Source organism: Scomber scombrus, chromosome 17 (genome assembly GCF_963691925.1).
Source record: "Scomber scombrus chromosome 17, fScoSco1.1, whole genome shotgun sequence".
NCBI lineage: Eukaryota > Metazoa > Chordata > Actinopteri > Scombriformes > Scombridae > Scomber > Scomber scombrus.
In genome coordinates this window covers 16,672,830-16,687,742 of record NC_084986.1, presented here as the reverse complement: position 1 = coordinate 16,687,742, position 14,913 = coordinate 16,672,830, and the positions used below count along the sequence as shown (strand labels likewise).

Here is a 14,913-nt window from a genome sequence, read left to right as displayed (position 1 = left end):
TCATGAGTCAAAATGTCACTGTTTCAGTAAAACAGCCATTTTTTAAAGCAACCCGCCATCTTACTATGGGTGATAGTTTAAACATCTCCGAAAAGTTTTGATGCAATCATTTTTCAAAGCATTTATATTCATGCTGGAACGGTCAAGAATTCAACTTGCAGGGACATGAAACCTGCTTGAGATGGAGTAATTTGCATATTCATCAGTTTGTGTAGAGTTTGGACCGTTAGCTAGTAAAAACAATTTATCAAGCAATGTGAAACAGTTTATTTGATTTATTAAATAATATTGAACATTCAGAGTTGATCAGATAGAAGGTCAATATAAAATACCTTCAGACAGACAATATAGAGCCAGACAGCGACATAGAAAAGGATAGGATTTACACAAAGAGGAAGGGAGGGACACCTGCGCTGTGTTTAGGCCTGCAGCTTGGCACAAGAGGGGGGATCAGAGATGAAAGCCAGAGAGAGGCAGTGACTCGGAGGACAGGCTTATAACTTTAGAGTCAACAAAAGCCTGTGATCACAGATGTGCCCAGCCAATGAACCTGCATCCGCCAACTCGTGCAAACAAAGCACATGTTGCACAAGGGCATTCACACAAAACAATACACAAACAGAGATGCACACTCTCATACTGGAAAGAAAACGCATACACACAGCCAAAGATTCATATGAAATCCAACTGGAATCTAACCGAAGACACACACACACACACACACACACACACAATATGAGTACACACCATATGTTCTAATGATGCCTCTAGGTTGGTTGGACCAGGTTTTTTTTCTTTCCGTGGCATCTCTCACGTTAACCCTCAACCGCCTTTCAGGAAAAAGATAATCAATTCTCCTTCAACGTTAACCACAGTGTGTGGCTGATGGTCTTTCATGAACGTTCACAGCTACTGGACTGCCTGCACTTACAGATCGCCAGCATTCCCCTCTCTCATCCTTCTCCATGCATACAAATACACATACAGGCTGGTGTACCCGCTTAATTTGCAGCTTGAAAACTGAACTCTTAACCCATCTCTAGGGCTAATCACAGGTCACTTTCAGTTCTTTGACATCTTTGGTGCAACCCCATCAGTCTTTTGACATATTCATTTCCCTGAATCCCTCCTCGTCTCCTCTTTCATCCCCTCTCATACGCTGCCTCTTTTCTCTGAGCTGACAAAGGGTCCCAGATTAAAACCATGCCTTATCCACCCCCTGTAGCGAAGGAGCTAAAGCGACATATTGGGGGGAAAATCAAACGGCTTCACACGACTTCTATTCCCGCTGCCTCACGCTGGCAACCTTGCATGCTGCCCCATTTCACCCATTCTGGTGTTTTCAGTAGGGTTCACACACATCTGGTGGGCTATATGAAAGGGAACTTTAAGTCTGCAAAGTTTACTCTGTATTCTGAGACTTTTCTAGTAGTTTCTATTTCTCCTATACTATCTGTATTTTTTCATAAAACATGACACATGACAAGTTGTGTGTGCACTTGGTTGTACCAAGCAGAGCAAAAAGCCTTTATATACAGTACATGGATGGACTGTGTGCTGCTCTAAATTTAACTAAGCTTGAAGAAGAATCCAAAGCTGTTTGAAATGTATGGGAGAGAGAAGGCAGCTTTTTTTAAGAGTGAAGAAGAGGCAGAGGAGGTGACAGGAAAGGCAGGGAAAGACAGAAAATGTCAGTTGGTGAATGCAGACACTTATCACCTGTCACAGGCTCTTCATGACATGTCTGGCAGGTTGCTGTCAAGGGGGGGGGGGGAATACTTGAAATCTTCCCCTCGCCTACTCAGATATTTAACTAACTCTGTCTCTTTGGATATCCAAATATGCAAGTAATCATTCATTTGGAGACTCATGGTTATTCATGGGGGCCTTTCCTGGCGTGTGTGACAGTGACAAACTCCCAGCAGCAAAGAAAAGTGGTCTGCAGAAGTGTTTGCTGATCTGCAGCCAACAGTTTGATGTGAACATGGGGCAAGGATGGATGCATGCCTGTGCATGGCTGAAGGATTATTTAAATTTTTCACTCCCCAGATGTATCGATTTTTGATTACATCATTTCATTCTCTGTCCTATTGTAGGACAGACAGACAGACTCATAGTCACAGTAGTGTGAAAATCAGGGGTTACGTTTAATTATGGAGCAACGGCAAAGAAGTAAGCAATTATCAAAACCACTTTAACCTTTTGTTGGATGCCGTATCAGCTGGGAATGTCTGTGCTAAACAAAAAACGTCAAAGGAAATAGCAATTATTTTTGATAAGCTTAATTGTTATCATGGTGATCTGTGAGTCTGAGAGAGTTAGACTGCTGACCTCTGTTGGAAGGTTTCAGTTGCTGATTTTGTTTGCTCGCTCACAGAGAAATCTCCTAAAAACATCTTGTAAAAGGTTATTCCCCCTCTGTGATACCTTGGTGGCTACACAAATTTCATCCCTCCTCCTTCTGCTGCAGTATTGCCCTTCCGTGACCCCATTTGATTTATTGACACTCACTTTGAGATATCATTTAATGATGTTTATGACGGAAAATGTCACATGCATTACACAATACCCAAGTGGCTTCATCCCCAGACACGTTCGCTCATAGTTAGCCAACGTCTGAAAAATCAGGAAAACCACAATTTCTGATAAAAGACCATTTTAATTGCTGTGTTTCCATTTCAGTTTGCTTTGCTCAAGATGAGAAGTAATTGCCTAATTGGGACATGAATTCCAACAAGAAAAGTAGGCGTTAATGCTCATTATCAGTTATCATCTCACCTACAGTATGGATATAGAGGTGGGGTCATTTCAATGGCTCCAATTAACTAATTTGTGACAAAGTACAGCGTTCAATACATAATCCTCACATTTAAATAGCCGTTTAAAGTTGTTGTTGAAGTTGTTCTTATTTTGGGAATACTTCACACTGGGTTCACCGAGGATGTACAGCTGTATGCATCTCCAGCCAACTTAAATATCTGCCAGAAAATCTCAGTTTTTGTTTAATTTTCTGTGATGCCTTTCTCCTTGCCTAAGAATGTTTCCTGCTGTGTTATCTAAATTGTAGCAGCTTTGTAGTAAATGTGTCATCAGTTTGGTTTTTTTCCATCCTTCAGGACAAAAAAAAAAGATTTCCTAGGCATTACAAAGGGAATGCGTTGAAGGGAGAGCGTTGAGGACAGTCGAACCTGACAACTCCGACAGACATCCGCATTGTGGCATTCATGAGCTGTGGATATAAGCAAAGGCTGTCTAATCTTTTGGTTGATGGAAATGCTGCCTGCTTTTTGATGTGTTTACATAATTAGGATCCAGGTTTTTGTTGTGTAGCGAGGTGATCGTGTATCCCATCATTGTACCAGCTCTAGCCTTTTTTCATGTACCTTGCTGCACTTAGATTATAATGAAAAAACAGTTTTTACAGCAATGGCTGTCAGCCAGTTGTTGTTCGGACATCCGGTATTCTTCCTTCTAGTTGTGTTTGTGTGCAGCAAATATCAGCAAATCCCCCGACTTGGATGCATTGAACCACTTTGTCAACTCAGCCAAGCTCTTTGCAGGCCGTCTAAATAAAACAGAAGCCTGTCCTCAGCGTGAGCAGGTCCAGGCATTAGCAATGCCTGTGCTGGCATGAAAGAGGTCATCACTCTGTACAGCCAGTGAATGGTGATTAATATCGGCGTACAAGGCGAGCTCCTGCCGTCGATCTCACCACCTCGGTTCACAGTCAGCACTCAACTTCTCCACCTGGCGTCTGTCAGGAGAGAGCAAGCCATCGCACAAACCACAGGGGAGCTTCCACATTCAAAAACACATTTTTTTTGAAAAACCCTCCTCCAGAAATCGTCTCAAACATTCCACACAGCTCTGAGTGTGGCTTATAACAGCCAGGTGCCTTCTTGAGACAAACAAACACACACACATACAGTATATACAAACACACACAGCCATCAGCGCTCAAATAGAGGCACTGATTGACAGCCACAGCTTGAGAAAAGTCAGATTCTTTGCCGTCCTATGTGTGAAGGCAACCATGTTTGATCGGTTTAGCACGGGTCTTATTTTATTTATTTTTGTAGTTTTGGCTTTTCAGTAAATTTGGTTTGTTTATATTTTGTGTGTGTATGTGTGTGTGAGGCTTCTGTCAGAAGCAGATATAAAACACAGAGTTGAGACTTGGTTTCCTTATATTTATATCCCATGTTTGAAAAGGCAGATCCTGTTGTGATGGGAGATTCACATTTATGTGTCTATTCTTGTGTATGTGTGTGTGTGTGTCTTCCCGTTTCACTCAGAAGTTTCTTATGGTTTCCGCATTGTGATTTATTTTTTGTGGAGAAAACTGTAGCCTGTGTCCCACAGTGAAGCATTGACAATGTTTACACACATCAAATACAGATGGCAGCTTAAACTCTGATGTTAGCTTGTGTGCTATTGCAAGTGTGTATCGATTTTGAGTGTGTACTTGATGTCTTGTGTCTACTGGTGCTATTTTGTGTGTATGCTTTAGCATATTTTAGTCTTAGAGCGTTTGTCAGGTTGTGTGTATGCCTGTTTCTGTGTGTCGGCTTATTTGTTTCTTGAATTTTTTTGGTCTGATGGGTGTCTTTTATTGCTGTGGTTTTCAGTCACCAGACGCAGACAACCTGCTGGGACCATCCAAAGATGACAGAGCTCTACCAGTCACTAGGTGAGAGGCACACACGACCTTACACATTGTCTTCAAGCCTTTAAAATGGATGTTACATTATAATTTCAGAAATCTTAAGATTTATTTTTTATTTATTTATGAATGTAGTTTTGGTTTTATTTGCCCAGGTACTATAACTGTTTATGAGATGTATGCCTCCACTTAGGTACAACACAGCTGAATTTAATTTGTGGCGCTCAAAGTTATTTTTAAAGATTCAACTGCAGAATTAAATTTCTCCAAAAAGTGTTCCTGTCATTCTGGATAATCCACAGAATTCACCATCAACTCTTTTTGGTATTTCATAGGTAGAAAGTAATTCTAGCACAAACTATTCACAATGACTTAATTTACATGCACACTGATATTCCACTATTATTAGTATGACAATATTCCAAATTTGATATGGGTCATGTAAACAGCATATTCAGTTTGGATATTCTGAATAAGGCCTTATTCCAAATGTAGCATTTTCCAATTAAGACATGTGGAATATGCTGATGATATTCGGGTTTTAGGAGCATTCTTTGGACACGTATATAGCGCATTCATAATATGCATCTCAAATTGGGTTGCTTTTTGCCTGTTTACTCTGTGCGTTGTAAACAAACCAACTACCCGACAGTTTGCAAGGCTGGGATAGAGATGCATTGTGTAACGCACCCCTGCACAGACAAAATGACATATGCTGGAGCAGGAAGGCAGACAGAGGAGACAAATGAGAGGAGAGTGGAGAGCTGCTCAAGGTGGGCTGGAAAAACAGAGCACGCCTTCTTCATGACGGGGATGGAGGGGATTGGTTATTATCCTGGCATGCAGCCATAGACTGATGGTGACGACTCAGTGTGATGCACCAAAAACACTCAGCAGTGTAGTAATCATCATGGGCCAACCTAGGTACTGGATGTGCCTGAAACTATAAATTCATAATATCAGACATATCAATATCACATATATTATCACTTAATATCAGGCAGCAGCTCACTAATGTTTTTCATCTCTGTAGTTTACTTAATTGCCTGCGGATATCTCGTGATTCCCATTCCCACTGGAGCAGAGAAAATCCCCTGCATGTAAACGGGAATATTAGTGAAATATTCATTTTCATTAGCCATGTAAACAGCTTAGTAGGAAAATTGTCTTTTTCAGAATAAGAGCAAAAAGGAGAATATTTTGTGCATGTAAACATAGTCGGTGTGTTTTATGCGTTATCCTGAGTAACAAGGCCGCTGATTCTGTTAAATTCTTTACATTTAATTTGTAATTGCTGTGAGCGCCACAAACAAAAGTCCTTTCACTACCATTGTATTGTGGTAAAGGCATACATTTCAGAGGTAAATATTTCAAAACTTTGGCAAATACGCTTTAAACTATCTATTGATTTAAAGCAGAAGGGGTGAGTCAGAAGATGTGTTTATCTATCTTACAAAGGTAGACAGCAGTATGTACAGATATGTACAGATACAGTGAAATAAAGAAAAAAGGTTTTGAAGTTTAACAGTTATGTAAGTTTTAAAATCTTAACTATATTACATTTTAGGAGATATGTCACCCTTGCAACAAAACAGGAGAAGGACAGTCTGATAAGATCACTCTGAACTCTGTTCGGACAATCTAAAGGGCATTTAAGCTAGGCTAGTTAGCTTTTTAGCAGTGTGTTTTTGTTTAACTACTGCCTAATTTATGTAGTAAAACAAACTTGGTTACTAGCTGAAGTGCATTTTGGCTTTGTAAGGCAGTGTAGTTTTGGTGGACTGACCAATTAAATAGTTAAAAAGATCCTTGAGCACTGCTGGCACGTAATATTAGAGGGTTCTTGCATGCTTGTGCATTTGTCTCAAGAATGGTATAAGTTTGTTTTGATTAGTGAAACAGCTAAATATGACTAGAAGAGGCTCATGTTGCTAATTTGGTGAAACAGGTCCCTGATCATTTGAAGGAATTAACTCCATCCTGTAAACCAATTTGTCACTTGACCATTTAGTTTACACTTTACTTCTAACTTGGATGAAATTGCACCCTGATATTTTTCCTCTCTCCTGCTCCCTGCTCATATTCATATGCATGTCTGTGTCCCTGTGGGGTGTCCAGTGTGACTGTTTTTTTAATGAGCAGCCAGATGAGTAATAAGCTGTGAAACTTTGGGAGCGTTCGCTGTAGGCCAGCAGCTCAACAAATAGCACCAGCCCCCATTGAGACAGAACTCACTAACCTAATTACACAGTCCACATTACACCCTCCCACCCCCCCTCTCCCCACGGTCATCTCCATAGACGATAACTAACAAAAAGTCGGCTTTCATTGAAGACGGAGGTCCAGCTTGTGTTGCCCAGTAGGCAGATTTCTGTTACTTTTTGTTTTGCGATTTTCTGCCTCCATTTTCTTTTTGGCCATTTACCTTTTATCTCTCTCTGTCTATCCCCGCCTGTAGCGGACTTGAACAATGTGAGATTCTCAGCATACCGAACAGCCATGAAGATCCGCAGACTACAAAAAGCACTGTGCTGTAAGTAAGACGCTTACACACACACACACACACACACCATACTACCTACACTCATGGTCTGCATCTTTTGAAGTCTCGGTGCAACGGGGGGATGCAGTAATGATTTGAAGCTTTGCCAGAACAATGCTGGAGCCAAGGATATTTTGGCTGTAAAGCTGCACGCATTGTGTCCGCGTGTGTGCGTGGATTGTGTCCATGCACAGTCACAGCTGGTCCTTGTGTTAAGCCTGTTGAGCACAGCCTCATTTGGTGTGCACAGGTGGGATTTTCTTTTAAACTGGGCTTTTTTAGCATTTTTCTCAACAAGAGAGCTGCTGTATTCTTGTTTTATAATGGAAGCTTTGATACAGGCATCTATTACCTACTGTCTCAGGTGGCTGTCTACCCCATCTACACACAAACACACACACACAAACAATACATGTGCTGTTAACATTATTATACCAACTCACACTGCATGCCCCCACAGCTCATTTACATTCTGCTGTTTGGAAAAAGTTTGCTCTGTGTGCAAAAGATAAAATATACCATACACTTTGTAGGTGTGTGTGTTTGTGTATGTGTGTGTGTGTGTGTGTGTGCTCATGCAAAGAAGCTTTAAGCCTGTGTACCTGAATAATCATGGGTATCAAAGTGTTTTATTGTGTTTGTTGGTTGTTAATGAGTTTGAGTGATTCAGGCGTTCAAGCATTTTAGTTTACTGTCTTATATTGCCTCTCTGATCTCATGTGTTTGTGACGGGAATGCATTAGCCTGAGTGATTTCGACTTGGGGCACTGCAATTCAATTTCATCCATTAGATTAGAACAGTCACTTCGCAGAACACGGCCATACACACACACACACACACACACACACACACACACACACACACACACACACACACACACACACACACACACACACACACACACACACACACACACACACACACAGAACACACACGCATAGGATCAGTAGTTATTAGCTATTAACCTGGATTCATGTGGAATCTTTGCTAGGAGACCTGTATGAACATTTGCTAATTTGCATATGTGGGCTACATGCCTGTGTGTGAGAGAGAATGGCACGTGCACGTGCACAGACACACACACACACACACACACACACACACACGCACACACACACACACACACACACACACACACACACACACATACATATATACAAATACACAAACACAAATGACAGGGATACCATGAAATGGCTAATTGGGTTAAGTCTGTGCCAAGGGGGCTGGAGAAGCGCAAATGAGCTTGCGTGGCATCCCACTAATGTGCCACAGCTTCTCTGCTTCATATCAGCATGTGTAGTGAGAAAGCTGGAGAGAAGTAAAGTTTTGCTTTCTGTCAGCATGGCTGCCCTGCTGTGTCCGCTCCTCGTTGGTAGACCCCAGTAATTAGTGCTATCTGGGGAATGGGAGAACGCAAGGCAAGGAGCTGGAGAGGGGTTCACAGGGAGAGAAGAATGGGGAGTGTGAGGGGGGGATGAAGGTTGCTCGAGAAGGAGCAGTGTTTAATTGGTATGTGGAAATGTGCCAATGATACAGAGGGAAAAATGCATATAGAACAACATAATGACCTTTTCCTGGACTAATTAGAAATTCCATCATGATTTAAGCCTTTAATAACTGTAAATCTGTTTCAAATGCACACTATCTGTGTTTTGAATATGTGGTACATTCACTGCAAAAACACTCCTCTTAAGTATTTTAGTATCAGGTTTGGCCTTCAACAGTTTCAGCAGTATCTCAATACGTGACAGAATAAAGGCACATCAATGCATCAGAGCCAATAAAAATACACTTGATTCCAGAAATGTCTTGATGAGCTGTTGGTTGTTCCTTACAAAAGAAAATATTTGAGGTCTCAACAGACAAAATTGTTTTATAGAATAGAGAGGTCTTGGAATTTAAACTCAGTCATGCTGGATTAACATAACCACCACGATGTGTCAGTAACTGTCTATGTGTGTGTGAGAGAATGAGGGAGACAGAAAATTATAGTATCTACTATAGAGTAGCTGCTGTAGGTGTGTTTATCTCTCACATCTGGTGTGTGTATGCAGCTGGCTACTTTGTTTGATAGTGTTGTCCCAAAGGACTTGATCAGCCTGTCCCTTCCACTCTCAAGATACATAAATGACAGCTACAGCATACAGTAGAGCATGAGTAAATGATATAAATATAACATTCCTTTTTTTGCTTTGTCATTGAATATGTAGCCAATAAATTCAATTATAAGAAACTAGATTCTGTTCTCAGTCTGACTCTCTTGACTTTTTTTCCCCTTGTTTATTTTTTTTGTTCACATTTCTCTCTCATATTAATATTTCACCACAATGAGCCGTCTGATCTGTGCCTGTATTCCCAGCAGATTCTTGCAGATAGTTGTTTTGAACTATTTTGGACACATTATCAGTCAAGTGTGCAGTTCTGAAGTGCCTCTATGAATAGCCTGTGCCATTTTCAGTTCCGTGTCCTTTTCCTCAGTTTTTGCTGGCATTTGCTGAGCTTCTGCTGGAAGCCAAATGAGAAAGATGGAAGTGTTACAAATCGTTCTAACTCTTTTTTCCTCTCTCTGTCCCTTGTCATGTCTTATGTGATCTCTTGTTTTTCAATTTTCTTTTTCTTGTTTCACTGTTCCATTTCCCATATTCTCCTTTCTTAACTTTAACTTATGTTCCTGCCTCCCTGTTGCTGTCCTATTTTCCCTTCTTTTCCATCTTCCTCCACTTGCCACGGTCACTCTTCGACCGCTTTTCCTCCATCTTTTGTCTCTCTTCTTCATCTGCAGTGGACCTGTTGGACCTTAACGTGGCCCAGAACACCTTTGAGCAGCACAAGCTCACAAACAACAATCAGCTGCTGTCCGTTCCGGACGTCATCAACTGCCTGACGTCCATCTATGACGGCCTGGAGCAGGAGCACAAAGACCTGGTCAATGTGCCACTCTGTGTCGACATGAGTCTCAACTGGCTGCTGAATGTCTATGACACGTATGTGTGCCATCTGTGTTACATTTAACATCACATCTTGGCTTTTTAAAAATGTACCTTAATTATTCAAGGGTCCCTCATGTAGCTTTTTGTTTATGCATTAATACATTATGATTATAATACATTATGTAAAATGTTCAAAATCTAATTTTATGAAAGCGTTGCATCTCACCACCACACATTTACACACTCACACTCTACAAATTCCAACATTGTCAACAAGCTATGTGCACCAGAAAGTGCCTCAGTCAGTACGCCAATGGCAGTTAAACACTGAGTTTGTTTGGGAACAGACATGCATGCGCACCTGTTTAAATACAGTCTGCATTGGCTTGAACAGCATGGATGCACTGTATAATCACACATGTTCTCATATGCTGAACATCAACATGCTTGCTTGTCTAAACACTGTCTGTTTGTATACAGTGAATGCCATTAGAAGCTCAAAAGCTCTCTTTAAGATAGAAGTGCAAGAGCACAAACACACTCGCACACACACTATTTCCAAGTATTGATTTTCTGTCACTGCTGTAGCACATAAATCAGATCTGAACTGAACTGAACACACAAAAACATACTGTATATACACAAACACACATGCACAATATATTTATGACTGGTGTGTGTGTGTTGGGGCCCTGCAGTGGTCGCAGTGGGAAGATCCGCGTCCTGTCCATGAAGATCGGATTGCTCTCTCTTTCGAAGGGACACCTGGAGGAGAAATACAAATGTAAGTGCCAATGACGAGGTAAGGTATCTGCTGATGCACACATGCTCTTAAACACACCACTCCCCAACTCCCTGTTCTGGCCAATCCACAGGAATCCATCCCATACTGTTCCAGCACAGCTGTGCACTCATCCCAGCAGTATTAATTAGAGGTTGGACATAAAATCAATATTACAACATATTGTGATATTTCCACTTGCAATGGACTATTGATACACTGGTGCCAAGTATCCATACAATTTTTTTTTTTTAAACTTAGGCCTGCTCAGAATAGATCAGCTATTTTAGTGCCACGACCCGGAGCGCCACTACCCTGCCTTTCCTCATGGAGACACATGGCGCAAGAGGAGAGACATACTGACTGAGATTACTCTGAACAGCATGCGTGGGAATACATTACAGTATCAATTTGTGTATAATCCTGGCTTTCCCCCTGATGGTCTGAATAACTCACTGCTGCACAGTGCTGCCGTTGCGTCGCGCTGCTCTGTCTTCTCTGTCCGAGCGCTGTCAGTGTCCTCTTTTCGTGCCGTGCCGTTATCAGTTGTGATTTTTTTTTGTGAGTGTCCGCGTGAGAAAATGAACATGTGGCATGAGAGCATGTGAAAAGTGTTAACTGTGTGAATCTCACGGTCAATGCATGAGAGTTAGTAGCCCTGTTATCATACCATTACCGTCATCACTTGTCAGCCTTCTGACGATATCTTGTAGAGCTCTCAATATAGCAGCTATCGGCAGATTGTTTGTTGTGTTTACTGCCACAGAGAAGGAATAAATCTTAGTAAAAACAACAACACCTCTCTGTTGTCTCTTATCACGCTTACTAACATGGCCGGCAGCTCTGTGAGACGCAAAAACAGTTATCAGTGTTGTGAAATTTATACAAACTGAGCCTGTAGTTATCAGTACTGTAATATTTATAGGCTACAACTTGAGGCTACAGTTAACAGTGTTCTGATATATATACAAACTGAAGTTACAGTTAAAACTGAGGCTATGGTTAGCAGTGTTGTGACATTTCTTTTCTGTGGAACCAATATACTGTTCCAAAATATTGCACATTATCTGATTATTTCCTGCTATTTGAAATATATTTTCTCTCTTTTTTCAGTTACAGATGACATAAAAACGATTTATTTGTGAAGTATTGCGTATGGTTATCGCATCATGATAGTATTCTATTGTGAGTTCATCTGTGACTCCCACCCATAGTATTAATCAGACTCACAGAGTTAGAGAGAAGGACAGAGAGAGACCGAGGCGCTGGAGAACGGGTCGCCTAATTGGATGAGAGACCTCCTACGCATTTCCCCTGTTCTTTATTTAATTTTTCCATTCTGATTTATTTTTGAGGATTAGGAAGCATGAATATAGGCTTGCTGCACTGGGAGGAGACTGTCAGTTTGTCTTCCTGCTCTTTGTTTCTGCTGCTTTATCTCTGTCTATCTTCCTCTGCTGTCACTGCTCACACCATTGTTCATCCATCTACCAGTGCCACTTTGTCTTTGGTTCTATCTTACTTACTCTCACATCCTTCCTTCTCTCCTTTCTCTTTCCCCTCTTCCTCCTCTCTTTCACTTACCATGGCACAGTCTCCATCCCTGAGCCTATTGGTTCCACTGGCAGTTTCTATTAGCCTGAGAAGGGTATCAAACACGCCTGATTGCGTCCGTCCTCCTGTACTCTTAGAGTCTCATTGGCTGTCAGTCTCATGCATATAGCTACACAGCAACACACACTCACCCACACACACACTTAACCAGGCATGCTGCTATTTGACACTCGTTTATGACAGTCGTGTATGTCAAATGAGCAGAAAGTAGCATGTTGTGGGTGGGAGGGCCTGATCAAGCAGATGACATAAAAGGTGTGTAGGAAGAGGCTTGCGACCACACATCTTTGCTGGTGTGTTTGCATGTACCACACGCACACACATACATAACTGGAGCTGGCATCATGGCCAGGCCTCACACAGAGATCAAAGTCAGCTGCAAGCGGAGCAGAAAGACCTGTCATGCCCTTCGTTTCTACCCCTTCCTCCACCGCTCTTTCTCTGGATCACCCTCCGTGCTCTCTTTGCTGAGTTTGTGCATGAGCCCCAGAGATGTTTCATAACTTCATTTAAAATATAATGCGTTCACTGGCCGAGCCTGTGTGTCACTGGGCAGGCATCCACATCCAGTACAGCTCTGTCAGTCTCCATAAGAATAAGAGAGTTGGAGGCAGGGGATGGAGAGATTTAGGTAGAAAGAGTCTGACATGAAAGAAGTGAGACAGAAAGATTAAAAATGTATCTTTTCCCTAGTTTCTTCCATGTCCTCCCTACCAACTTCCACCCACGCACACTATGTGCAGTATGGTCAATTTTTCCTCCCTCTACATCTATTTATACCTTTATTTCTTTCTTTAAATATTACCCACATGCTCTGACTCTTTCCCTCACTTCCTTTTATTCATTTTTTTTTCTCTTTGTCCCTCTCTCTCCCTCTCTCTTTCTCAACCGCCTCCCCCAACCCCATCATCCGCCCCACCAGACCTCTTCAGCCAGGTAGCGTCAGCAGGTGACACGTGTGACCAGAGGCAGCTCGGTCTGCTGCTTCACGAAGCCATCCAAATCCCGAGGCAGCTGGGGGAAGTGGCCGCTTTCGGAGGGTCCAACATTGAACCCAGCGTCCGCAGCTGCTTCCAGCACGTATGTTCACACAGAAGCATGTAGATGTGCACTTAACACATACGTCAGTGTTGACATCTGGACAATGTGTACAGCAGAATCATATAAAACAGGGATTCAGTTTCATCACAGATGGGTTATAACATAATAAATGAATGAATGAATGACTACTGGATGTATGCTCAACTCAAAAATGAAATTAATGAGAAAAAAGACTTGAAAGTGCATTATAATGCAATAGGCAGCTAATTACTCAGCATAAGAGCAGACAGATCAAAGACACTTTGTTACATTTCTGTTATATGAATAAACACTTCTGATACTGTGTGAAAAGCTACACTACACACTACAAGCTTACAACACATAGGATTTATTGCATGGCTGTTTATGATTGTGAAGGACATGGAGCTGTCTCTGCTAACATTTCTGAATTGGTTTCTAAATTCACTTGTTAGAGTTGGGGACATTGCTGGTTATACATTTTGGCAAGTAATCAGCACTGTAAGAGATTATGTTTCGATGCATCTTCCCTGAAGCTAATTGTCATGAAGCACTTCGCTCTCCTCCAGCTGTCTAACAGCTGCTTCTTTTAAACCTGTAAAAGTGTTTCAATATTTAAGCTCTGCTGACCAACCCTGAATCCTCAAATGGCCTCCAGTCTTCTGCTGGCTGTCCTCAAGGGTTTTACTGGGGCCAGCTAACCCCTTTCCAGGGTTTATCTCTGGACATTACTAGCATTTAATGATGTCTTCATCCACCGGGATCACTGTTTCATTTTTCTTACTCTTTTCTCCCCTGGCTCATGCTTCAGCAGTCATAAATGGAAGCCAAACAGTAAAATTAGGAGGCTATAAATTTCACTGATACCCTGCGCTGTGCTTCCCAAAATAGCAGAGTGCAGCAGACACCAGCATTTTAAATCTTTATCTCTTTCTTTTTGTCATCTCAAAATAATGCAAAAGACAAGAAGGCAAACACCTTTGTCGCCTTGCTTACAATTCACCCTCTTGGTTACATATAAACACATACACATGCACGCAGAGAAACAACCATGTGTGAGTACATACCCAAGCAAGCACAAACAATCGGCTCACAGACTTGATCATGAATTGCTGTAGTGTAGTTGCAGTTCATTCAATCATCAAACCAAGTCGGCAGGTAGAAACCAGGCTGACACAAACACCCTCCCTTTCACAATTACACACACACACACACACACACACACACACACACACACACACACACACACACACACACACACACACACACACACACACACACACACACACACACACAAGCAATGTTTTGACACCTGTGTGT

General features: G+C 41.7%; 1 protein-coding gene across 1 annotated transcript in view; it reads left to right on the top strand.

Annotated features, from left to right (window-relative positions):
* Positions 1–14,913, top strand: part of utrn (utrophin) — a 179,929-nt gene that overhangs the window by 127,391 nt on the left and 37,625 nt on the right. Inside the window, exons 64-68 of the mRNA XM_062437479.1 lie at positions 4,629–4,690; positions 7,122–7,196; positions 9,992–10,193; positions 10,838–10,923; positions 13,457–13,614. Of these exons, the coding sequence (XP_062293463.1) occupies positions 4,629–4,690; positions 7,122–7,196; positions 9,992–10,193; positions 10,838–10,923; positions 13,457–13,614 (583 nt within the window). The remainder of the gene's footprint in view (positions 1–4,628; positions 4,691–7,121; positions 7,197–9,991; positions 10,194–10,837; positions 10,924–13,456; positions 13,615–14,913) is intronic.